Source organism: Gambusia affinis, linkage group LG21, assembly GCF_019740435.1.
Source record: "Gambusia affinis linkage group LG21, SWU_Gaff_1.0, whole genome shotgun sequence".
Taxonomy (NCBI): domain Eukaryota; kingdom Metazoa; phylum Chordata; class Actinopteri; order Cyprinodontiformes; family Poeciliidae; genus Gambusia; species Gambusia affinis.
Window position 1 is genome coordinate 10435089 of NC_057888.1, and position 26271 is coordinate 10461359.

Here is a 26271-nt window from a genome sequence, read left to right on the forward strand (position 1 = left end):
TGCATTGATACATAACTAACCTAACTCACTGAAGACAGGAAAGGTTTAGTCTGATTTAATCTCATACAATAAGGAGGAAAAAAAAAGTTGAGCTTTTTTTTTTATTTTGTATGTAAATATCTGGTTGCAACTGTATTATGATTATAATACAGTTCCTCCATCACTGGGTCTTCTCTTTCTCAATTTCCTCCCTCCATTTGGCTTTCTTCTCCAAGTTGTATGAAGTCAGGGTCTCATTTCTGCCAGCAGCCTGTAAACAAAACAGAATGGAATCTGGATAAGACCGTTTTTAGAACCATGAACAAGCCACAAGTTTCTACTCGCCCATTTTTTTTAATGCATTTCAATATTCTGAGATTTAATAGTTAAATTGGGGGGTAGAAATGCTACAAAATACAAGAATTTAGTGCAAAAACATTAATGTGGATTTTTTTTTTCAAATTCAGGTAAGACTGAACTTATAAATGCTCTGATAAATCTTGATATATATTTATGCCTACAAACGGCCTTTTGAAGGTCCAGACTTATATCCAATCAAGAATTTTTGTCAAGAGTTAAGAATTACTGCATAAACTACACAAGCCTATTCAGTCAAATTTGACTAAAGTGAACGTTTTTGTGAAGAGAAACAGGCAAAATTCTCTGTCTCTGTGCATAGGAAGCTTGTAAAAACCTCAAAACGTCTAGAGACAATAATTGCAGCTAAATGTGGTTTTACAAAGTGCCGAGTCAGGGGGGAAAACAGATGATTCACTTTTCAGACTTTTGTTAGCAAAATAAATTGTTAAACCATGCAGCGTGTTCTTTCCAATTATTCACTCTGCTATGCTGACCTATAAAAAAACTCAAATGAAACGCTCTAAGGTCTTTTAGTTGTATTACTTTTTACAAAGCACTCTATGTACTTGAGTGTCTCGGTATAATTTGCCATTTGGTGTGGAATTGAGAAAACTACCAGACGTTTACACTTATGCATCTCTTGTTTAGCAAAAATAAAAATTTAAAATTAAAAATCACCGAAGTTCTATGTTGTATACACAACCCCACCTGAAACAAATGAACAATTTACCTGCATTTCCAGTCATAAAACAATGCCACGGCTATGTTTTGGGACGTTCAGTTAAAACAAAGACACCTGACTACTTCACTGTTAGCCTATTCATGATTACTCGGCAGAATTGACTAGCACAGACATGAACAAATTCCTGTTCTTCCGCATCACAGTAATCCTGGAACATAGAGCTACCGGATCAGAGCCACACGTGCATGCGATGAATTTCTGCTTTGTCACTCACCTTTTTGCCCATAACCACCATCAGCACACAGGCTCCTATTGTCAACGCCATCATCAAATAGGCAGCTTTCACTCTGATTTTGTTTCTGGCATTGTCAAGCATCTCATAGCTGTGGAAAATATGAAAATCCACCATATAGTTGGTTCAAAATAGGCAGGAAACAACCAAAAAGATGCACTAATTGTGCTGATTTTCTTTAGGTTATTTCGACAAACAAAGGCTGACATGTGTTCCTTTATATCATAGCAGTTAAGGAAACAATAACTGCTTGATTTTCAAGCTAATCTTCACATGATATACAAATGTTTATAATCAGGACTATCAAATCTTTCAACAAGCTCCTGAACTGCTCAGCTGCTGTAGTTTGTTTTGGACACAGCTTCCATGTCCATTACAGGTGGGTTGAATTTACCTCGTAAGCATGACAAGCAGATCTTTTTCCAATCACAGCAGCAGATCAGATGTGATCTACACCCTGATGCCAGGAGCCACGTTAATTACCTCCAGGCACAAACAAACGCCTTGTTTGAACAAAGGACGTCTCAGAGCAGGGGTGTCAAAGTCAAATGGACGGAGGGCCAAATAAAAAATTTAGCTACAAGCCGAGGGCCGGACTGATCGATTTCATTGAGATTTTTTTAAATGACGCATTTGGTCTAGTGCAGCGGACCGCCCAGCCGAATTTCCTGCGGGGGTGCGGCGAGGATCGAAGTGGAGAGGATCGAACGAAGGCGTTGTGAGGATCGAAGAAGTGCGGCGTTGTGAGAGGATCGAGCAGAAGTGCAGCGTTGTGAGGATCGAACGGGGGGGGAGGGGGTGTGTGCATCTCGCATTTTTTCGCCGGTGCCGTCTTGCTGCGGGCCGGTTCTAATAATAAATCAAGATCATCCCAGGGGCCGTAGAAAATCTTCTCGCGGGCCGGATGTGGCCCGCGGGCCTTGACTCTGACATATGTGTCTCAGAGGGACCAGCTACACGCCGCTCGGCCGCTCATCCACTTAGCCAGCTCTGTTCTTGTGATGTGGAGGCAATCGGATGGCAGTGCGCGAGGGCAGGGGAGGTCTGGCATAAACAGGAAATGGCTACTCACGACACAGTCTCTGGGATCTGTTCCGCGGACTTGAAGCGGCCTACCCACAATAACATCTTCTTGTCCAAGTTGGAGGGTCTGTAGCCGGGGGGTCTGAATGAGGCACGCGGTTCTGTTCACAGGAAAGAGGAGCAAAAAGAAGTGGCCATCAGTAGTCTTTTACTCGACTCAAATCAGGGATTTGCTCCATCGCCCAGAGATTGTGGCCCCATTTCCTGTGTTCCTCTTGGTCTCTTGGGGCGACAAACAAACAAACCTAACGAGCGTGATGCACAAGATCTACAGGGAAAAAACTCCAGGATGCGTTAAAGCGTTTAAAACGACAACTTGTCGTCTGCTTCAGCACTTTTCATGACAGGGCAGCTTTTATTTAAACTTTCCCATAAATGTTATCTGCCGTGTAACACCTTTATATAGCGCAGGTGAGATCAACAGATAATAAGTGGATCAAGTTGCACTGCAGGGATGTGCATGTTGAGAAATAAAAGAAAAAGGCAGTTTGCCTGTAATCAAACACCCCACCTTGTGCTGGAGCTGCTGGGGAGGACTCTGGCTTAACCTCTGGAAGTTTATTGCACATCCCTCGCACCCTCTGACCTGGACAGAAATTAAACAGATGCTCTGTTTATTTCAACTATTCACACATTTTCTGGTTTTGAGATGATTTTCTTGTCTAGATTCAAATCGCAAAATATTAGACCAAGAATGAATCTTTAACTAACTTTACATAGAATAAGTCAACAGCAATAATAGCTTATTCAATTAAGGTACTCTTTATTGGTTTAAGGCCACTTTATGTAATTGATGAAATGTTTGATAAATATTATATTAAAATACACACTTATACACACAATTATTTTCTAGCTTATTAGAAAATAATTCAAAATACTGGCTGAAGCAGAAGAACTGAGATGAAATATATTACTTTGCAAGAAAACCTAACCATTCAAGACAGTTTTTCTGATCACAATTCTTCCACAAAAATAATGTTCCTTCTCTGTCCTTCCAGTTTTTAATCATGCATTGGACCAACTTAAATTTTGGACCAATCTCCTCTGATGTTTTCTGCACTTGACCTATGTAAGTGTGAAAATGTAAAATTCTAACATCTTCCTCAGAAATTGGATGCATATTAAAACATAGTTGTTGAAACAGCTACCTTGCTTTAACGCTAGGTAGTGAGTTTTATTTTTTTACTTTTTTACTGGACAAACCAAGTAATTTTAATAAAAACTTCAAAAGATCAATGTTAAATAAACTTAAAGTCAAGTTTCAAGTAAATCAAACTGCTTTTTCAAAAGAATTGATAACATAAAACTTGTTGAATAGAAAATAAAGGAATAATAATTACCCAAGTTAATCTAGAAGAAAATGAATAAATGTAAATTGCTAAGCCTACAAATAAAATAAAGTAAAAGTAAAAAACAAAAAACTAAAACGAATTAAGCACATCAAAATTTTGAAAGTGAACTGCAACCACATAGAAGAAGCATATAAAAATTATAAAATAAAAGGTTTTACTATAATCTAAAAATATCCAACGTCAAATGCATGTCTAAATGTATATTAGAACAGACTTATTTATATTATATTATACTTTTTACTCATGCAACATACAATAACATGACCAGGAAAACGAGACTATTAAGTCCTGAGAAGTGTCAACATTCATTTTAACATCACTACACCAAGCAAATATGCATCTAGCGGGTTATTTTAGCCATCAAATAACCTTCACAAAGAATTACAAAAATGCCAACTACAAACATAGTTTTAGAAAAGCCAAAAACAACAAGTACGAGGAAGGTGGAGTTTGCTAGTTTGATTCTTGAGATCCATGTTAACTAAAAAAAAGCTAATCATACGAACCCAATAGGCTGCCCACAGATAGGCGAGATCTGACGAAATTCATGTCTGTATAGGTTACCGACAGCCGATGTGTCCAAAAACTGTGCAGCAAAAACCGGGTAAACACTTCCCCTTCAGCTTCTGAAAGTCAACGAGCTGTATGAAAACAGGTCCTCCACGGCGCTGACGTAGAAGACGCCGCATTACGTCAGGATTGTACGTAAACGTGGCCGCCATGTTGTGATAGGCACTTTTGGAATCAGCGAGGACTAAACACAAAGGTATCATGGAAAACTAGTTCAAGTTGTTGAAATCAATTCATTCTCCGGGAAAAAAACAAACAAACAAAAAAAACATGTTTAATGCGGCCTCCGGGTTATATTTTGTTCTTTTTTTAACGTGTTTTATGCTGAGTTCAAAGTAACAGGTCTGGAAACTTCAGGAACTAACACAAAAATATCTAATTACATACTGTAATTTTGTTTGCTTTTGCCATTAAGTTTAAATGTAACATTTACATTTTTAAGAGTCTGTGTTTACCTTTTCCTTGTTTTCAAAGGTATTTCTTACATTATATGTAAGGGTTAATTCACACCCTAGTATTACATTAACATTAAAATCTCTCTTTACTGTTAATCTTGAAGCACTTTGTGTCTTGAAAGGTTTTACATACTTATTGCACAGTTTGTGAACTGTAAATGTAAATGACTTCCCATAATTATGGGCACAACATTTTACATTGTTTTAAATATGGCTTTTCACATGTTAAGCCAACAGTTTAAGCCAAATCTAACAAGATGTATTAACTGAAAATGATCTATAAATAGGTCGTGCTCCAAGATTCAGTTCTTGTAATGATGGTGACATGCAGGTTGTTCTGTGTGGTTGGCACTGCCATGTGCCAACTGTTCCTGTGCTGTTCCAGACAGCCAATTTGACAGCTCCCAGCTCAGGGTGACATCAGTTCCTCCTGTTAGCTGTACTGAATCAGAAACGTAGTGACACAAACCTCTGACAGCTGCAGGTTTCATATAAGACAGTTTGCCTGTTATTCAATAATGTATAGCAACCAAGTTTAATATATTTTTATTCTAGATATGTTTTCTGAAGTATGAAACATGGTCTAATGTGAGGAATTAGCAGCACATCAGTTGGAAAGTGAATAAATAATAAACAAATAAAATATCATGGTTATTAGTTCTTTTACTTATTTTTTTTAGTAAAAGAAAAAGCTTAAATAAACACATGCAGAAAAGACAGTTTGTCTGGGTATATAATTCAGATGTGAATTAAAGTAATTTAAACTCTTATTTTCACTTGTTCGGTTTTGTAACTGAAATTGACAAAATATTGTTTCTTATTTGTAAAACCTAATTTGTTTTTGCCTCTTGAATGATGAAGGTGCTGCAGGGTTTCAGACTGAATGCCTGCTGAAAACCGTTCCTGAAGAGAGTGAAGTAAGTTTTCGTTCAGGCACCGTCTTGAACAGCCATCTCGTGCTGGTGTTGTGAAGGACCACGCAGTCCACTATGGCGGCGCCCGATGGGACTTTAAACTGTGAGGACTTTTCCATGTTTCAGGTAATTTAAACCGAAAGGTTTCATTGTTTTTGCCCAAACGCTGCAGAGTGAGAGATCGGCCGGAGTCCTTGGTCCTCAGAAGTTGGCATGATCGGTTCTTTGTTTTCTTTGAGTTATGACCCTCCAGATCCTTCAAAGGATCCAGACTGGATTACAAAACTTGAAACTAGAAGCATGTGTGCTTGAAGTTAGCATCACAAAGATCTCCATCAGCTGATCCGAATCTACTTGATCAATGCATTATCCGAGTGTTCAGTCCTTGACTACTAAGCTCACTGTTTGTATTCAGGTCAAATTACTTGGTGAATTACATAGCTCCTAAAAGGAACCATGAATTATTAGAATAGTGCAAAAACAAATTATATTTCAACTGTTTTTGAAGGGCAAACCTTTTACCAAGCTGGGTTTTGCTAAGATTTGTAAACCCTAGAACTTTTTTTTATTGGAGTTTTATTTGATGGGTATTTGTGCATAATTGTAAAGTTGTAGAAAACATAATTTTTTAAAAATAATTGTACAAATAAAAAGCTGTAAAGTGTGTCATTTGTAATCAATCTCCTTTTAATACCCCAAAATAACTCCAATGCAATAAATTACCACCTAATTAGTAAACAGTTGGTGAGTAATGTAATCACAGGGTATATTCAGACTTTCTGCGAAAGCCTCTTTAGATCTGCTAGTACAACAGATAGCTCATGGAAGATGCTGTGGAGAAGTTTAAACCAGGGTCGCAAACAACAATCCTCTTAAGACTTGGCTGTCCACTTAGCAGGCTGGACAAGGAGAGTAATAGTTATAGAAACAGCCAAGTGGCTCATGGTAACTCAGAAGGAGCTTTAGAGACTCGCAGCTTAGATAGGATAATCTGCTGACCTGACAAATTTTAGCTTCATACTTTGTAAATCTGGACAGGAAAGCCATAAAAACTCCCACTTGCAGTTTACCAGCGGTGTAAGGAGCCGGTTGTATGACAGAAAAAGTTGTCCTTCACCCAAAACTCTGTGTAGCAGAGCGCTAAACTTTCACATCACCTCAAAAAACAACAGATGCACAGTGAAACCTTGTGGTGGCAGTATAAGAGAAGACAGAGAAGCCTGCCTGAGCAGCTGGACCTAAATACAGAACAATCATGAAAGGAACCCTATTAGTGGGTGTAGAAATCACTGGCGCCAGATGAAGGTTCACTTTAGCAAGACCTTAAATATACAGCAAGAGGAGCATGCTCATGTTTTGGAATGGCCTAGTCAAAGTTCAGATGTTAATATGGGAATATTTGACTTAACTTTGAGACTATGTTCATATCCTCTTTGTCATATCTGATTTAACTGGGCATTTTTTGCAAAGAACAGGCAAACGATTTTGTCTACATGTCCAAAACTGACTTAGAAACTAAAACAATACCCCAAAAAGACTAACTATTGACTCATGGTGGCTGATTGTAGATGCACAACATATTTTTTTTAGGAATTTGTATTTGTGAAAAACAAGTAAAAAAGAATATACAATTTTCTTTCCACTTCATAATTGTGTTCTACTTTTTGTCCTGTCATGTAAAATCTCAATAAAATGCATTTATATGTTACATAAGGGGGTGGATATTGTCGCAAGCCTTTTTATTGTCCTATTCTTAATTTGAATGCACACCACACCACAAACCATTCTTTTCCTCTATGTTCGGATTTTGGTTAGCAGTTCCATCTACAGCTTGTGTTTATGAATATCCTGTGATAAAACAGATCCTTTAAGCCATAAATAAAAGTGTCTTTTTTCCAGGAGGGGCTGAAGGCGATGCGCACTATAGACGACCGCATCGTCCACGCCCTGAACACTACTGTGCCCACAGTGTCCTTCTCAGGAAAAGTGGACGCCACACAGACCTGCAAAGAGCTTTATGAGTCGGTGAGTGTCCGAAGAAAACGAAATGTGAACTCTGCAGGTTTCTGCACAGCTGTAACTTGTCTCTCCACATCTCTTGTCTGCATCTCACAGTTGATGAAAGCCCACCTAAGTAGAGACAAAGCCATCAAGGCTTGCATAGCTCAGAAATCAGAAGTGATGGTGCAGCTGCGGGAAGAACGAGCAAAAGACAGCGACAATCTGAAACTGGTCAAACAGCTTCGAAAGGAGCAGACCAACGTAAGCAAGAGCAAATTAAAATAAATTTGTGGCTATTAATATTCTATAATGGGTAGTATCTGACAACTTCAATGTATTTTTTTTTAATTAGATATGCTCACACAAATACATAATCAGTAAATCCCAAATCAAATTATCTTGTAGAAAAAAAACCCTGATTGTTACTTTTTGTCTTGTGTTATCCTGCCTCCAGTTGAAGCTCATGCAGTCAGAGCTGAACGTTGAAGAAGTTGTCAATGACAGAAGTCTGAAGGTACAAACACATCCCTATCATTCCTTTATTCATCCTTAAAAAATGTAAAACGTGCATGCTACTTGTGTTTTTCTTTCCTCTCAGGTTTTCGCTGAACGATGCAGAATCCACTACCTGCCTCCGAAGGTGTAGCGAAGATCCCTCTGAGGAAAAAGAGCCTCTTCGATCTGTGTTTAAACCCAGACTGGAGCGGAGCGTGTGTGTGCCGCTGCTCAGCACCGACGGCTCAGCACCGACGGCTCAGCAGGCGACGCTCGTCCTCCAGACCAATCGGAGCTCTAATCCACGCCACCTTTTCTCATCGTCATTATGGTGTAGCAGAATGAATGCTGTAAAAATAATCTTTGTTCTTCACAAGGGGTTATTGTACAAAAGCTTTTTTTAAAAAAAAAAAAACTAAACACAATGAACTGTTTTCAAGCGACTTCTGTTGTCCGTGTTTTAAATCGTTAGCATAAACCCGGTGCTTCTGACGGGCAATGAACTGAGCTGGACCTGTTTTCTTGACTTGTTCATTAGACCTCTTTACTGTTGGTGCTCGACAACGTCAGATTAATTAGTATATTTAGATATTTTATACTGACATTACAGCTCTTTCAAAGAGAACATCACAACAACCCCAAGTAAGGTTAAAACTTGATTCTGATTTATTACAAAGCTTATCTCTAATATTTGGTGCTACAAAAAAGTATTTGCCCCCTTATAGGTTTCTTTTTTTTCTTTTTTCTCACACATTTTATCAACCTGGCCCTGTGTGAAAAGTAATTTCCCACTAATCCTAATAAACAGTTGAGGCACCCTTGGTAGCAACAATTGCCATAAAGATTCCACAAATAAGGGCAATTAGGCTTTTACATTGCGTTTTTAAGGTCATGCCACAGAAAGGCAATTAGATTCAAGCCTTGTCTTGTTCTAAGTTTAGCAAAACCTTCATTTTTGTAAGATGTGTTCTGAATCATTGTCTTGCTGCATAACTTGCTTCAGTTTCAAACTGCTGGTCAGACACGATCCTTCAAGACTTTCTGGTAGAGATTCCAGTCATTTCAAGATGTTGCCTAAACTGTCTTGAGGCACCAAAACAAGTCTTAGAGAGTTATTTTTTTGTTGATGTTGTGAGAGGCTGCAAAATAGGGTTGCAGTTTACCTAAATCAGATTCCACCAATTTTCAGGAGTAGAGTTTAATCTGATATAAGTTATTTTTAAAAAGCTTTGATCAGGACCTTAGACAGCTTTTTGGGATTGGATCAAAATATTCTTAAAATCTGCCTACATAGTGAGCACACTGTGCTTCTTGTTTTTTTTTTTGTTTGTTTGTTTTTGTCCTTTTTCTTATGTTAACTTTGGACCTGAGGTCTTTTTATAAAATCCAAGTCCTTTGGGCAGTTTTAGCTATATTTATTAGATAATGGTACATTTTCCACATATTAATGTAATCAGTAAGGTAGTCACACTGCAAAATAGCTATATCAAACAACCACTAATATCATACTGATAGAAAAGGTCAAATTTAAGCCATCCCAACATGCTCTTTCATATGACATAGCAGTGCATTTTGCTGTAAGGCTGCCGGGGTGAAGTTGTGTTTTCTCATCAGTCCAAAGGTCTGATGGGCTCCAGAGGATCATCTTCTTTGTGTTTTTCTACCCTCTTCAGTAAAGTTTCAATCTCTCCCCTTTTTAGAGAGCTTTGTGAGGCATAAATATGGAGGTATTCACTTGCTCCTGCATGAACCTAACGGGAGGAGACAGCAGAAATGCATTTTTGTTTTGTTGGAATTGTTAATATAAACACATTTACATCTCGGAACACAGACTATTTGACAATAATATAACACAATGTCAAAGAAAATCTGCAGCACCTTGATGATAAAGTTTGTTCCTGCCACTGGTTGTACCTAAATATTTCATAGCTCTGTTCGGTCCACTTTTTCTCTGTGTCGCTCTTCAGCTGTGAGTTCGTAACATTAAATAGAGATTGAAATCTGAGCTGCGAAGATGCATGTAGACATTATAAAGAATGACTGGAGCTTACCGTGTCATAGATCTTCTGAGTTTCTTCCCAGGCTTTTCCAATACTTCCTGCCATGCTGGTGATTTCTGATTAAGTCAAATGTCTGTTGCTGTCAACTCAAAATGGTTAAGAAGGAAGTTTTTCAGCATGTTTATAGTATTTACTCTGGGTAAAGACTGGAATGTGGTTCTCCTACATAACAGGTGGAGGTATGAGTGAAACCCTCACCTTTTAGTGAAAGAAGCTATTTAAAATTAGGAATTAACCACCAAAATCTAGATAACATAGGATCAACGTGACATAAAGAAAAGAGTGAAACAAAGTCACTGACAGAGACGGTTATTGCCTTTTATTTGCTTTAACTTTTTAACCTTTACTTTAGCAAAGACCAGACCACGTTGAAGTTCAACGTTGAAGAAATAAAGTTGATGTGCTGCCCCCTAGTGCTGAATCAGGGGGTTTCCCTCCAAAATCACTGGGACGTCTGGTAAAAATGTTTAAAAAGCTAAAGAACATTCAACCCATATATCGCTTTTTTAGTCCTATATGATGTTTTCTGGGTGTGTGAAGAAAAAAAACAACAACTTATATATATATATATATTCCAGCTGAACAAAAACAAAACTGAAGTTATTATTTTTGGACCTAAAGAGGAACGATCTAGAGTCAGTACACAGCTTCAGTTATTACAACTAAAAACCAGCGATCAGGCCAGAAACCTGGGAGTAGTGATGGACTCTGACCTGAACTTTCAGAGCCACGTAAAGACAGTCACAAAGACGGCCTTCTATCACCTGAAGAACATTTCCAGGATTAAAGGACTAATGTCTCAAAACCGAATCTATCATGAGGGAACAGTCAACGTTAAAAATATTTATATGTTTTGCATATTAGATGTTAATTTATTTTAGTAAATCAATTCAAAAAGTGAAACACATAACTACAGTCTTTAATTCTAGTAATGACAATAATTTTATGCTTACAGTTAATGGAAAATGACATATTAAGTTGGAATATCTTACTGAACAATATAAAGAAAACCATTTGATTAAGAAGTGTAGGTATGCTGAAAAATATGTTTGAAGATGGTTAATTTTACAAAGCAATGAGCCTCATCAGAATGCATAATGTCACTAATTTATTGAAAATTGCAGTACATTTTACTTTAAGATTTATTATGTGATCAGACCCTGAACAACTGATCTTATACTGTATGTGTCAAGAGAAGGGGAGGAAAAACAGACCTGGTGCTACTGTGGCAATCCAATCTGTGGCTGTCAGGGAACGTTTAACCATTCCGCCCAGTTCTTTTGCTTGGTGCTCAGGGTGCAAACAGAGATGTGAGGCAGAGCATCGTCAGACATTTGTACCACTCCAATTGTTGTTCTGTAAGACATACAGTAGCAGCTACACCACTTGGAGCCACAAAAATATATGAAATTTTACCTCCCAGGTTGCTTCCTCGATGGAAGCTTCCTGGTACCATTTGGACTTGTTTGGGTCGCAGAACAGGGTCACGTGAGGAGAGTCGGGCAGAGAGACACAGGGACGGGCAGCGAGGATCCAGGGCTTCTAGACCACGAACGTTGACATCAGGCTGTTGGAGTGCAAATTAAAAGTCCCCAGTAGATGACAGCATACTCAGACACCACTGGCTGCATGAGAAATTGTCCACCTGTTTGAAAGTTTGCACAACGAAGGGAGGTGCTGTCAGAAAATGCAACAATTAGTCCATCAGCCGAGCCCTCTTATAATGAACGTCTAAATACTTGCCCATATGGCCTATTTCAAATATTGCCTCTGCTGACCAAACATTGCAAAGAAAGACATCAAAGACTTTACTCTTTAGATGTGCACAGTTGATAGTAATACACCACAAAATGGGCTTCTTGCAGCTACAACTGCAGCAACAAGAAGTGCATTGTTACATTTGGAGTAAATAGGGCAACACCATTCCTACTGTGAATAAGTATTGAGAAAAGATATGTAAACTTCTGATTTTGAACATTTTAGTAAATTATTTCGTAACATGCTCTGCCATTATTGCAGCATTTAGTATAGAGAAGCAATAATGATGTAGTAAGAAGGTGAGACCAGTAGAGGTCAGTGTGCCCATTGTTTAAACTTGAATATTAACCTCGGCCTGTGTTTGACTAACAAGAAAGTGTAACAAGTATTAGCCTTCTAATCACCTAATTCCAATCCTCGCTAGTAGGCTGTAAATAAATGAGCTGTTATGTCTTCAAATTTACATTTATAACACAACACATATTTAATATTAACTCAGAATTATTCTGCATGTCTCTAGCTAATTTAAGTATTACACCATGATAAAATGACAATTCAACCAGCTTGACTTCTCCATCATGTTTTGCCATGTCGTTTAGTGGCTATTTCTTCAGCTGTAACGTGATTATTTATTACATTTAATAAGTAGGGGTGAAAGTAGAATCGGTAATGCCTCTTTCCACATCCTCTCATCTCTTGGCTGATTGAGGCAGAAGGCTGTCCACCCCAAATCTGCTTCTGCTGGATGTTTCTCTTTATAGTCACCCTGTGCTTTCTCAGGAGGGAGGGGTTAAAAGAAAATAATTTTTGCAATCCTTTGGCTTGCTGGCAAATTTTCCAATCCTGCCATTCAGGTGTCATGACTCTTGTTTGATGTAGCCCTCAAGAATCTGAAATAAACAAAGTGTAAATGGGAACTGAATATACAGTGACAAAAGAAAAGTATTCGCTCCCGCTAGCTGAATCTTGTTATGAGTGGGAATCTCATTGTCATAAAGCTTTGACTGGTGAAGAACACAGAGAAATCTCAGCTGCTGAAGCTTGAAACACTTTCAGCACAGTCATAGGTGACCTGATGTTTTCCCTTTCTCTAGTTTCCTTCTTGAACAGTCATTTTGTGAGGATGAATGTGCCATGTTCCTTTTATTTCTTATCGATAGATTTAGCTGAACTGCAGGGGATGTTCTGTGCTTTACATATTTTTTTTTTTGCCTTCATCATCTGGCTTACTCAATTACTTTTTTTTTTTTTTCTCTGGCTAATAATGAAAACATTTAAAAAAAGAAAAGGATTACAAAAAAAGGTGTGTTTTAGCTACTCTCTTATTGAGCTTCTGAACTTCGTTGTTCAGTTTTTACAGAAGACAATAATGGACACTTTTTACTTCTGTTCCTGTTTGGCAGCTTGGTTAGTTCTGCTTACCATGTCTATGTGCAAATGCTCCTTTATCTGTGCATCACAATACTTTAACTTTAGCACTACCTTGTAGATCATGACTTATTTTCACATCCTGAAAGTTTTTATGTTTGCTGGAATCACTTGCAAATATGGAGCTGCTCAAAATTTGGTGAAAAAATTGTGATTAAAAATATTATAATGTAAACATTCTATATTGATTTGTCAAGGGAGGAGGTGTAAGTTGGAAAAAATGCTCTCTGAAAGTAGCAACTTGGAGACCTCGCAGGCCGGCACACTAACCAGAAATTTAAAAGGCCTCTGTGGTAACCACAGGTGGCAAACTTTGTAATTCAAAAACAAAAATTCTGACAGCTGTTTGGTAAATATCTACTCTGCTCCAGTTCAGACTAGCATGGGTTACTTAGATACACATTAGCTGTCCATTGTGTTGCTACAACGCTCGCCAGAATATTTATTTCGGTGAGTATTGACAATAGTATACACCAACTGTGAATGGAAGCAGTTGAAAGTCTCACTTAATCATTCTGTGTTTTACTTATGAGGGTTGACCTGTAGTACAGTAATGCAGTGGGTCAAATATTATTCTGAGAACACTGTCTGCAATACCCCTGAACTCTAAAGCCAAACTTATACGGTCCTATAATGTAATTCCAAGGGAAGTGACTGATATATAATCTGTCCCAGTTTATCAGACTTAGGTTTTTCCTTCACTTAAAGCAAAGTTTCTAATTGCTTCATAATCCCTTTTAGTTTTTAGTAGATGAGAATAAATCCTCCTTCTTCACCTGTTAGCTCTGTTGACTGGTCTTCCAGGAATGTTGAATTTGAGTTTAGGTTCACAGATGTTTTGTTTCTTCCTGCTTAAACCACTAATCTTGCACAACTGCTCCAGGACCTTGAGAGCTGTGATAACCATCTTGTTGGGTCTGCAGAAGTGCAACATGAACAGGAAAGGATTTCCATATATATGAGCAACCTTTTACGGTTGTTAAATTTAATATTTCTTTTAGATGCTATCAGGTGAATAAGTGAGAAATGAAATGCATTATTTTCTCAAGGTTTGTTTTGTTATTTCTTATTTCTGATAAGAAATGATTGCATAGAGTTCAGAGTGCTTACAACAAATGTTGTTTTTTTTTTTGTTTTTTTTACAAGATGGGGTGATGCTAGGACTTGATTCCAGACATCAGGACTTTTTGAATAAGTAAAACAAATTGTTTATGTCTTTCAAAATATTAAATAATATTGCACATAATGTGGCATAGCCTGATAATTTTAAAATATACATACATATATTTTGTCCAGAATAACTTTCAATGACATTGTCAGGATTTTTTATGTGAGCTTAACATGACATTTTAATAAATGTGTAATAATGAAGTTTGAACATTTTATATCAGTAGAAGTTGTTATCACAAGTCATCCTTCTTGGCTGGTTATTTCTATTATAACACAATTAAATATATATTTTATCTATGAAACTTATAATGCCAAATTGTATGTTTCAACAGTTTTCTTGCTAAAATTGCCCAAATTTAAAGGAAAAAGTTAAATATTTTTTATGTGAAGGAGGAGCCCATAGTTGTGCGTCATTAATGTTTTGAACACAAAGTTGTGTTTGATAGTAAACATTACTGCAGGCGAGTCACATTTTTCATAAGCATCACATACACCAAATATTTCTAATTTCTCTTTTACCGTAGTTTAAAAACAATTACAAAAACTATAACAGCAAAGGAGTCTTTTTAACATTTCAACATATTTAACATTAAATTCAACAGTGTAACAAAATACAAGAATTTAGTAAAAGAATGAAAACAGAAGAAAATACATTTTAACACATTATCTGCAATCTAATTTTAAAAAGCTATTTGTAGTGAAGAATGAATTACATCTCCACAATTGTTTCCAGTTACAAAATCTACACACAGGTGTAACAGATAAGAGTAGAGCATCATTACTCAGCAGACAAGACTGTACTTTTGAGTTTTGTAAGGGAATTTAAGAGGTCTCAGAAGAATTTGAGAGTATTAGGGAGTGCTTGAAGAAAATTTTAAACTGAACAGTGAAACATTGCAAGTTAATGTTTTGCGTTACTAGTAATCATACTAGCAAATCTACCAAGGACTGGCTCAAAACTGAGAAATAGATCGTCATGGAAACCATCAATGAATTGCCATTGGTTGACTTCAAATAAGCTCCACATGAAACAAACAAACAAAAAGAAAACATAAAGAGAAATCAGCACTGCAGACTGGAAAAAAACGTTTCTTAGACCTATAAAAGAGACTAGATGGGTATAAAGCAGCTGAAGATTTCAGCCAAACATGTTCCTCACAATATTTATTTATATCCATTTTTCAATGGGTAATACAAAGTTTATTTTTCTGTTTAACCTGCAACTACATCATCTTGTGTATAAATAAATAAAATGTGTTGACATCAATATGTTAGTTTTTCACATGACTGAACCCTCGAACGAAAACTTCTATCGAGACTAAAGCTTCTTCAGCTCATCTCTTATTTATAGCTACAGAAAAAATGGAGCTGACTCATAAGACAGTCCTAAGTGTAAGCAAACTATATGCCGCCTACAATGACCAAATCTGTGTTGTCAAACTTCCAGATTTTCCACATGTATCTGCTGTTGGACTCTGATAAATGTTACAGAAGGCTGCAAGAAGGATCTGCTGTTAAACATATCCAAGGCATGAAAAGTAAGTAATATGATTTAAATAACTAAAACAGTACTCGCTTATCTGTACAGGTCTAATGGGGTGCCTGGGGCAGTGGGAGTTCTGCAAGGTACAACTTGGACAGTGCTTTTAACAAACACAAACTAATTTAACCAAATAAAATTTAACCACTCAATAGAGTGAAAAAAGAATTATGTTTATTGAGATAAAGAAATGTATTCTCTTTTTTGCTAAAATAAAATTGTTTTGGTTTTGCTGGCAGATGTCACATCTAGAGTACAGTTACAGTTATTGATTTAATTGCATCAAAAATGATCCAACTTTTAACTAGATAACTGTGATAGAATACTTTTCTTTAAAAAATATTTTCAATTGTCTGGGTAAAGACATGAAACACCAAAGAACTAAATCCAAGTTCTCAATGTTTTAGAGGTACCGTATATGCATAATATTACCAGTGCAATATAACTCACATTCAAATTCATATTGGATAGAATGTGAAAAAAAAAAATCAATTTCCATTGAGTGGTTGCATTGTCTATCCCCAGTTTAAATCACTTGTAAGTATAATTATTATAGCAATAAGAATTATAATATTTGTTGAACTAGAACTCTGCAAACTGTGATTTTGCAGTGGCCTAAAATAACATGAAATTAAGTTCGGCTATATTTGGAATGGCAATGGGTAAGACTACTTCACATTTATTCCCCCAAATATGCTATTAAGAGACGAAATGTGATGTAAACAAGGTGAGCACAATCAGAAGATGTGCTCTTCGCAGGAGCCTCAAGTAATAACGCTGTAACTCCGGTGGAACTGCAGAGACCCGCCAGAAATCTCTCAACACAATAACCAATCAAATTAAGAAATAAACTGTTGTTTCCAGGGAGTCAAAATATTAGAAAAGAGTAACATTGCTGTTCTCTTTACTAATTAATGTTTTCTTTTATAATATTATAAATATAACAGGAATATCATGCCAAAGCTTTTGACCACAATCGCTGCTCATGTTTTAGAATATGTTGCATTTAAAACCAAGTCTAATAGCCGCTTTTTTGTTGTTTTTCCTTAATTGTTTCTGATGAGAAAATTAAATTAGCAAAACATGTTTCAACTCACATCAAAATAAAAGTGGAGAACTTAGTATTTTGTTGTTTGTATTTCAGGTGAACACGGAGCACAAACTTTCTTTTATCAGGTCCCTAAACCGTAACTCGCTCCGTGCTGCCTCACCGCGGCCGCTCTCGGACGTTACGTGACGTCGTTTCCTCTCTCCAACATGGCGCAGGAGGCAGGTCGTTAACGGCATTCTGAGGGATTTACCCCAACCTTCTGTATTTATTCATGTGTGTCTGTTAAGGGGCTCCCGTGGCTGACATTTGCGACGGAATACATCTCCTTTCGAGGCGGCTGCAGGCCTCCACCTTCACCCTCTCTCCCTCCCCGTCTCCTTGGGACCAGGCACACCTCGCTCCAGATTCCGGTGCGACATGTATGAGGGCAAAAAGACGAAAAACATGTTCCTCACACGAGCTTTGGAAAAGATCCTGGCCGACAAGGAGGTGAAGAAGGCTCACCACTCACAGCTGCGTAAAGCCTGCGAAGTGGCACTGGGTAAGTTCTGCTGCTCTAGCATCTCTATGATCCCGACTTGGACCCCATTGATTTAGACACGTCATGCAGCCTTTCACTTATTATTTATCCTGGAACAATGTCGCAGTGTTCCCCCTCAGCATCGGCGTGTTTTTTTTTCTCCACGTTAATAGCCCGCTACTCCCAGAGAGGTGTTATGATGTTGAATCATTTGGGGGAGAAAATAAGGGTTATTTTCTGACGTGGCGTGGACTCCGTGAAAATGATTCCGTACGAAACACGGAAATGCTGCAGCAGGACGGGTGGGTGTTTGCAACGCTGGTCGAGCCGATGCATGCGAGGCGAGAACAGGCCAAACATCGTTTTGAAACAAAGTTGATACAAACTGTAACTCCTCTAAACACTGACGTAATTTACACAGACAAATGGCTATTAAAACAACACACATTAATTGTATTTAGGTCCCTAAAGGTGAGATATTTCCATCTCTTCCTGGAACACGGCGAGCAGGTGTCTTTGTCCTTCAGTACACCTATTATTGATTTACCAGTTTAATCACTGATTACCCAGGGCTCTCCCCAGTCTCTGATGTGTTGCTACGTATTGTGTAATTAGCTAGAAGCGTGAAGGAATATTCAGTTGACAGCAGCACCATTTTTATGTCAGTACCCTGTCAAGTCTGTGAAATCATAGTTGAATTTCCGGTGTTTTCCACAATAACAAATTAAACCAAAAACAAGAGGTAGAACAAACTAGCTCGTTGTATGTAACAATGTTTGACACACAGGAGATAAATGTTCACAAAGTATATACAGTTTATGTATTTTTGGAATTACCAAAAATGGTTTGTTTATTTGTAAGTACCGCTTTTATTTTGAAGTGATTTCCTTGTACTTCCGTTTCGATAGCAACTGCTTGCTAGCTTCATTTGTTAGCTTGTGTATTTAACAGATTATTTGCAGAGTATAAAAGACGGATTTTGTGCGATCAGTAGATTTGTTTTTAAAGTTTTTTTAACAAAACAAAAATCTAAATATCTGTTTAAGATCAGTCCTAGCAATATGGTTCATTACTGGTGTACAGTGTCTAGCAAAAACAGACTTGTATTTGATTGGAATGTTTTGTGATAGATCAAAACAGAGGGAAAATAATGATTAGTTTTCAAAATCCAGGAATAACAATTACCAGAATAATGATATGTGGTTTTTTTTTATTTTTTATTAGGGATAGGAAAACATACAGGAAAATTTAACAGGAAACTGGATGGAGCTAAATGCAGGGTAAAATCAGAAGAAAATTTGTTTGAATTAAGGCACATCTTCTAGCAAGATGATAACTATAAGCTCACAGCAAGTTCAACAATGAAATTCAATACATCAAACCATAACCATTATCTTATGTCATCATACGGGTTAAATACAAAAGCAGCCACTCTCTATGCTTTAATTTTTTTTCCCACTTAATAGTTATCAACTTCTTTAACATGCCTTTCTGCATGACAAAATGTAAAAAGGTTTCAAACTGTGTGACTACTATTTCAAGTTTGTTTCTACATTTGGATTTGACCAAATACAAAATGCATATCATATTTTCACATCTCTCTTCACATTTTAAAGGGGGAAGCTGCAAATTAAGATAAACATTGTAAACCAGATACTTCCTTTTGCCTCCAAATTCTTTAAAGACCTTTGAGAAATATATGCAAATAGTGTGACAGTTACTTCAATACCATACTATACTTCCCTTTTCACTTTAGGTGGAATAACATATATTCTAGAGTTTTCCCAACACCTAAATCTCAGTCTTTGTATCTGTTCTGCTGTGCAGAAGCAGCCAGTGCTTCCCTTTTTTTTTGGTTTCAGCCTTGGTAGTAACATGACACTGTCAGAGAAACAAAGCGCCCATGTTATGGAGCAACCAAACATCCTACCTGCCCTGACAGTGCTGCCATTATTCTCATGCTCAGAGGCACAAAGATTTGTAATGGCCTGGAAGGTTAAATGCTCCATTTATGTTAGCTAAGACTTGCTCTGTTTTGCTGCACCGACCCACCCACACAAAGATACATTCATCACAACTCCTCACCGTCCATGCAGCTACAAAAAGAAAGGCAGAGTCCACAAGAGTTGTTTGTGTTTAACTTGTGCTCAAAGTGTAGGATTGGCAATAGTAATAATAGTGCTGCATGTCTGATTTGTGACCTGTCAGTCCTTTTCTGAGATTAAACATCACAATTGACATTACTATGCAAATTTTCGTTGCGTGCTGTGTGAAATATTCATTTATTGCATCTATTTTTCTCAAAATGTGCACATTTGTTGCAGCAAACGTCTATTAAAAGCATATCCAACTATCGGAAGTAAGAAAAAAACATTTTAGATGCACTCCGATTGTGCAAAATGAGAAGCTCTGCACCGAGTGTAGCAGCGGCATAGTAATAGTGCACATCAAAAACAACTGGGTGACCCAGTATACTGAGTGACTTACATAATCCGCTCCTGTTCCCTGAGATTTTTCAAAGAGCGTGTCTTTGTCAGTCTCATCTTTGCTGTCTAAAAGTCTTCCAGTTGGAGATTGCCTCAGTGCGAAAACTGAGTTTTGTGTGATAATTCTTACTCCCAAAACAAGGGGATTGATCTGAGAAGTTTTACCTTTGCTAGACAGTCAAGCACCCAGGCTGACCTTTCTCCTTGATTATCAAAATGTCACTCCACCATTTCACAAGGAGTATATTATCTTTGTTTCTCACACTCTCCGAGCTGCAGCAGTAACGGGAGGTCCTTTTATCTTCGGATCAGTCAGCCGGCTCCTCAGCACAGAACGGTCTGATAGGAGAGAACAGAAATGGAGTAAGACTGTGACAGTTAACTCAAAATATCAAAGGCCCCATGGCTGTATTTGTTCATCACTTCTTTTTTTTTTTCCTTCTTTTTTTAAAGCTGATTCAGACTTTGCTTCATTGTCATTTCACAATTATGCTTTCACATGTTTACAGATGTGGATGATTCCACTGCTTCTACACTCAAACTCTAAAGGATGGGTTGGATTTATAAATCAGATGTGCTGAACATGCTAGAAAGGTAGAGTACTTCCTTCCAGGTTATGCCTGGGCTGAGATGGGATGATAAAATGGTGTCATGGTGCCAGTGGTTCTTGGTGCAACGCCACCACAAGTGATGGGGTAAAAAGGCTTTTATAAGGGTTTAGTTCGTTTGACACACTGAAGTGTGAATGCAAACAACACCAGCTGGAATTGTAACAAATGTTGTCGTTTTGGACTCCAATTGAGTCTACTGGACTATCAAGTGTAAAAACATCCTAAAAATTGACCACCACTCAATGATGTAAAACGCCCAGTTTGATATGTGAAATTATGTACTTTTATAAAGGACTGAATTTTCTACTGATTACTTTTGCCCTTACCAAAGGAGAAAAAAAATTGTGGCATTATTAATCATATTTTTTTTCTTTACTAGAAAGAACCCTCTTGAAAATATTTGTGCTGTGGTGTCCAACGGGATCTAGTATGTTTCTCATTGAAAAAGAAATTGAAATTTGAATGTTGGTGCAATCCTTTAAGCTTACAGTTGAGTTTAGAGATTTAAGCTGGGATATGGAGCCAAATCACATCACTTGTCTACTCCGCCCTATGACATACCAGACTGTCCTATTTTACTTTCAAAGCTGATCAGAGTGTCTGGGAACTTTCAATTTATATAAGTTTCTGTTTTCCTACAAATTGGAAAATTGTGTATACACTTGACAAAAACACTCATTTGAATGCTTTAGGGAACTAAATATTTCAATAAATGAACATACATATTTCGCAATGCCTAAGGTTTTGTTGACGCTTTAGATTGAAGTTGCTCTTTTCAAGCTCTTACCATCAGGCTTATAAATTGGAATATCATACCAGCATAGTTCCCTGACTAATGGGCTGCTCAGTAACATTTTTATGTTATCTTTGTAATCCGTTTTATCTTATGTACAGTTCCTTCCTGGCTTATTTCTTCCAGTAATTTTTTTCATTTTCACTTTTATTTGCAAAGTCAATAAAAACTCCTTTTTCTGGGAGAGGTCAGGAGAACTACTCCAAAACTGCATTTCTTACTTCTGCTTCAGTTTCAGAGTCCTCTACTTTAAGTGCTAACCTGCTTCAACAAACCTGATTTAAACTGAAGGGTCATTACCAGACGTCTGGTAGACTCGACGGCCTGCTTAGCAGGTAATTAACGCTGATGTGTTGGAGCAGGAAGACATCAAAATAATACAGAGCAGTGAGACTTGAGAACAAAGATTGACACACCGCTTCTAAGGCATCGGTAGTCTTTGAATAAAGTAGTGGAAACAAGAATTGCATTACTGCTGGGCTTTTAATATAGAAACAAGTGTCCCTGTTAGTTTCTGTTTAACCTAATTTCTTTGTTTTACTTTTTTATTTTATCCAATAGATCACAATGCATTTTTTATTTTGTGTTTAGTAAGTGTTTAGTAACTGTTCAGTGTTTTTGACGTACTAATAATCAACTATCTGGTGTAGTTGTGGAGAAGTTGACTCTTTACCATGTAGTTTTAATTTCTCTTGAATCCTAATTGTAAAAGTAATGATTGAACATGTTTATAAATGAAATTTGAACATAGTAGTCACTTCTCGTGTACAGTATTATATCTAGGTGAAGCAGAAAAGGGCACATCACTGTTTGTGGTAGTTTTGCTTTTTACATACACTGATGCTGTTTTTGTTGGTCAATTGTGAGTTTATAACTCTCTGATAATTTATTTTTGGCTAGGTTTGATATCCTGTTTTATATAATAAGTCTTAAATAGCTGCATTTTGTTTTACATTTTTTGAGATTTGTAAATGACTTGGTAAAACATTTTGTTTTTGATAAACATACATTTTTTTTCTCTAAACCTCAGCTCTTGCTTTTCTGGGGGTTGGAACATTTAACCAATTATCTCAGCTCCTCTCACTATCTTCTGCAAGATCCCTCTTGTCTTAAATATCTCAGATAAGCACTGGGAAGCCAAAACATTTTTAATATAATTGAAAACCTGCTGATAGGATTAAAAAGCAAACAAAAACCCTGTCTAATATATGTGTCAAAGATTTGTAAAACCAAACATCAGAAGTTTCTAGCCATAACCTTAGAAAAAGACAAAAAATAATGACTAAAAGTGTGATATATAGTGTGGTGAATAAATCCTTTTAACAGTCATTCACTGACAGAAAATAAAGGTGAGCTACCTAAAAATGATAAAGTTATTTCCTTTTTATTTGGTACATTTCTCACTCATTTGTATCATTTGTATAAAATTCTAAATAAAGTAGAATTCTTTACACATTTTTTTGATGAACCATAAGTTGCTTCTTTTGTAAATTAGATTGTACTATGTTGTAAGATCTCTGTTAGGTAAAATAAGCCCCCTTCATATTTCTGCAAAGGTTTTCATTGCACTACTGTATTTCTGTTCTTTAGGAAAATATTTCTCTATCCACAGTCAAAAGAACCTTGAATTAGAGCTGTAAACAAACACAAACTCAGCAAGAGCGTGCAAGCTGCTAAACACAAGGCCACTGTCTGCACCCTCATCCTTGTAGTTGGCAGGGAGGCCAGTACAACAAATGCACCTCTGATCGTTAAGAATGGTGATAGCAAGCTCCTCGCCTCCCTATGGCCGGCGTCTGTTCAACCACGATAAGCACCGGGTAATAAATGATCCCGTCGTTAATTGAGCTTTTGACCATGACTTTCCCAAGACCAAACACAACCCTTCTAAAAGGGGAAACGCAGGAATTACAGGCTGCTGTCTGGAACAAGCCTTGGACGATTGAGCACAAACGGAATAAAATTGTTCACTGACTTGTGCAATAACAACCTCACTTAAATGTGCATCTTATTCCTGACAGGAAGGGAGGTTTGCAAGAAGCTGGTAGGAATTGTTTAAAGGAGAAAAATATCATCTTTAGTGACATTTTTATGTTGCTTTTTATTGCTAGACTGCTGTGAGATTCAAGTGTTAAAGGAGCTGTTTCATAGCTTAAGTAAGTTATGTGCAGTTCACATCACTTAAAGAACATAAGAAATTAACAATGGAGAGATCTCATTCTAACCTGTTTTTTTTATTATTTCTTTTTTGTTTATTAGAGATGTACTGATAAAACTTTTTCTGGTTAATATTGATTTGTAGTTTCCTTAGAAGTCTGACATGCTGATTCCTACAATTAAGTTTTTATTGTTGTTTTTTCCCTAATGACACTGTATATGGATTTTTTAAGAGTTGGAATAAATTTTTGATGTATTTGATATATTTTTTAGTACATTTCAGTACAAATCTGAGCAGGTCAAGGGAAAATTTGCACATTTCAACCTCTGGCCAGTAGATTCATACTCTGTTGATAATATTGATAGAGATTATAATGACTATATCACTTTTGATAAATACTTGGAAACAATTATTGCATTCTGAGCATTTTTCTTTGTGATATGAATACAGTGGACTCCATCTATTCACAGTTCAGTATTTTCTGTTGATTTGCCCCTTTAACAGATTTTTCTGTGGTACGTGACCCCAAATTATTCTGGTAAATCCCATCTATTCACGGATTTCTTTCTTTTTTTTTTTTTTGTAATATAATATTTTAAAGAAAATGCTGAAATATGGTGCAGCATTACTTGAAATGCTATTGGCTGACCTCACGTGCAAAGCACACACACACACACAAAGATTATGGTAACATAATGGTTCTTCCAAACAGACAGTTTCTGATAGAAACGTTGTGGGCAGAGCTTAAAAGTCTGCAAGAAATCAGACCTGTCCCAGTTACATCAATTCTGTCAGGAGTAATGGGATGGAATTCCAGCAAACTATTCTGAGAAGGAAATGCAATTTATATGCTGCCATTTGTCAGATAGAACATATCTTAATCCTAATTGGAATAAAAAAGAAAGTTAACATGATTTATTGTCAGACAAGAGAAGATAGATTTGCATCTTTCTATACAGTCTATGTAAATTTTGTGTATGTAAATATTTGTCTTACCAGAGATGACCCAAATGATGGGAGTTTGGGAGCTGTTAGATTAAACAAGGTTATTTTGGCTGAAGTCGAGGAGGGCGTATTTATCAACAAACACTATTTTTATTTTCCTTTCATTGACTATTTGTCTCCAGCTGGTGCAGCAAGTGCTCTCTTTCACAGGGCTGAAAGGGTAGGTCGTAACATTTGAGCAGAAAGGGCTAAATTATTTGACCAGAATGAAATCATTAAACTGAATTGATTTCAGTAACAAAACCAACAGCTGAGTAATCAAGGCCATGTGGAGGCGAAGTGCTTTGGGACTTTTTGGCTTCAAAATGAAAGCCTTGATGCAGCCACAGGAGTGAGACTAGTGATTAGATGGAGGCTTATACAAGTGTGAGTGAGGGTGGTGGATTGGTGGGACACACACACAAAGATTCAGATACACACACACACACTAGTGCACAAGCGATTAGTCAGCGCGGACAACCTTTTGACACAGCTTCCTTCTTCCACACCAAATTTAATTAGAGTTGTGCAACCTTTCCTTTCATCCCGGACAATGGAAAAGTCTCGGGTCGGATTTTAATCAAGCTCTCTATAATTGCAGCTGCTGTATATTTATATGTTAGAGAGTGGAGGTGTATACACCCTGGACTGCTTCTTCAGAAAAGCTAAATGAAGAGGCTCGGTGTGGTCTTTATTAGAGTAGCTGTGTACATCGTGGTTAAATGTTTTCAAAAGCTCTTGGCTGATGAAAACAACTTTAAGTTTATGTAAATGAAATAAATCTTTGCTTTTTGACTCTTAAGAATATAATTTTGTTAGTTATTCATGTCACATTGACAGCTTGTAAAATATGTATTGAACATGCCAATGTGTAACAAGATGAAAATAAATATTGGTTTATATCAGCCCAGATTTATTTTTTGAATTGACACTGATATGTCAAAAAACGATTAATATTGATCGGTGGCGATGTTGGTGCCAATGTATCTTGCATACTTAGCTGTAACCGCTACTGTTGGCTTGTTTTCAACAGGAAGGCTTTTTTGTGAAGCTCTCTTTGTTAACACCAGTGTTTCTCAATTCCGGTCCTCACGCCCCCCGGCCCTGCATGTTTTAGGTGTTTCCCTTCTGCTACATACCTGGATTGAATATGTGGGTGATTAACAGGCTTCTGCAGCACTTGATGGTCATGCAATCATTTGAATCAGCTGCTCTGGAGTAGAGGTACATCTAAAACATGCAGAGCAGGGGGGCCTGAGGACTGGAATTGAGAAGCGCTGGTTTACATCAGTTGTACCACAACAATACTTTGGAAATGGGAAACCGCCTTATATGCTAAAAGCTTAATTTAGACACGGCAGCAGGAAAGCTTTCTTAACACTGACAGATTTCAGCTTGTTTCTGGACTTTCTACAACTTTTTTACATCCATGTCTTCAAATGTTCAATGTTAACATTTGCTTTTTTACCTATGTTTTGATTTAAAAAAAATAATAATTTGTTTGATTTCTCTTTAGTGAATTACTTGGG

At 37.1% G+C, this 26271-nt stretch overlaps 3 protein-coding genes across 3 annotated transcripts in view; 2 read left to right on the plus strand and 1 right to left on the minus strand.

Annotated features, from left to right (window-relative positions):
- Positions 1-84: 84 nt before the first annotated feature.
- fam162a (family with sequence similarity 162 member A) lies at positions 85-4418 on the minus strand. Its single transcript, XM_044105440.1, has 5 exons — positions 4255-4418; positions 2908-2982; positions 2386-2497; positions 1296-1404; positions 85-250 (listed from the first exon to the last, which is right to left on the minus strand). Exons 1-5 carry the CDS (start codon positions 4295-4297, stop codon positions 161-163), a joined length of 429 nt encoding a protein of 142 aa, XP_043961375.1. The 5' UTR covers positions 4298-4418; the 3' UTR covers positions 85-160.
- A 1252-nt stretch (positions 4419-5670) lies between these two features.
- mix23 (mitochondrial matrix import factor 23) lies at positions 5671-8992 on the plus strand. The gene is made up of 5 exons (XM_044105439.1): positions 5671-5813; positions 7587-7712; positions 7803-7949; positions 8143-8202; positions 8287-8992. The coding sequence occupies exons 1-5, from the start codon at positions 5763-5765 to the stop codon at positions 8332-8334; spliced, it is 432 nt and encodes a 143-aa protein (XP_043961374.1). The 5' UTR covers positions 5671-5762; the 3' UTR covers positions 8335-8992.
- An 8328-nt stretch (positions 8993-17320) lies between these two features.
- The window catches only part of arfgef1 (ADP-ribosylation factor guanine nucleotide-exchange factor 1 (brefeldin A-inhibited)), a 52902-nt gene continuing 43951 nt past the window's right edge, over positions 17321-26271 (plus strand). Inside the window, exon 1 of the mRNA XM_044105528.1 lies at positions 17321-17731. Coding sequence (XP_043961463.1) covers positions 17608-17731 — 124 coding nt within the window. The 5' untranslated portion in view covers positions 17321-17607. The remainder of the gene's footprint in view (positions 17732-26271) is intronic.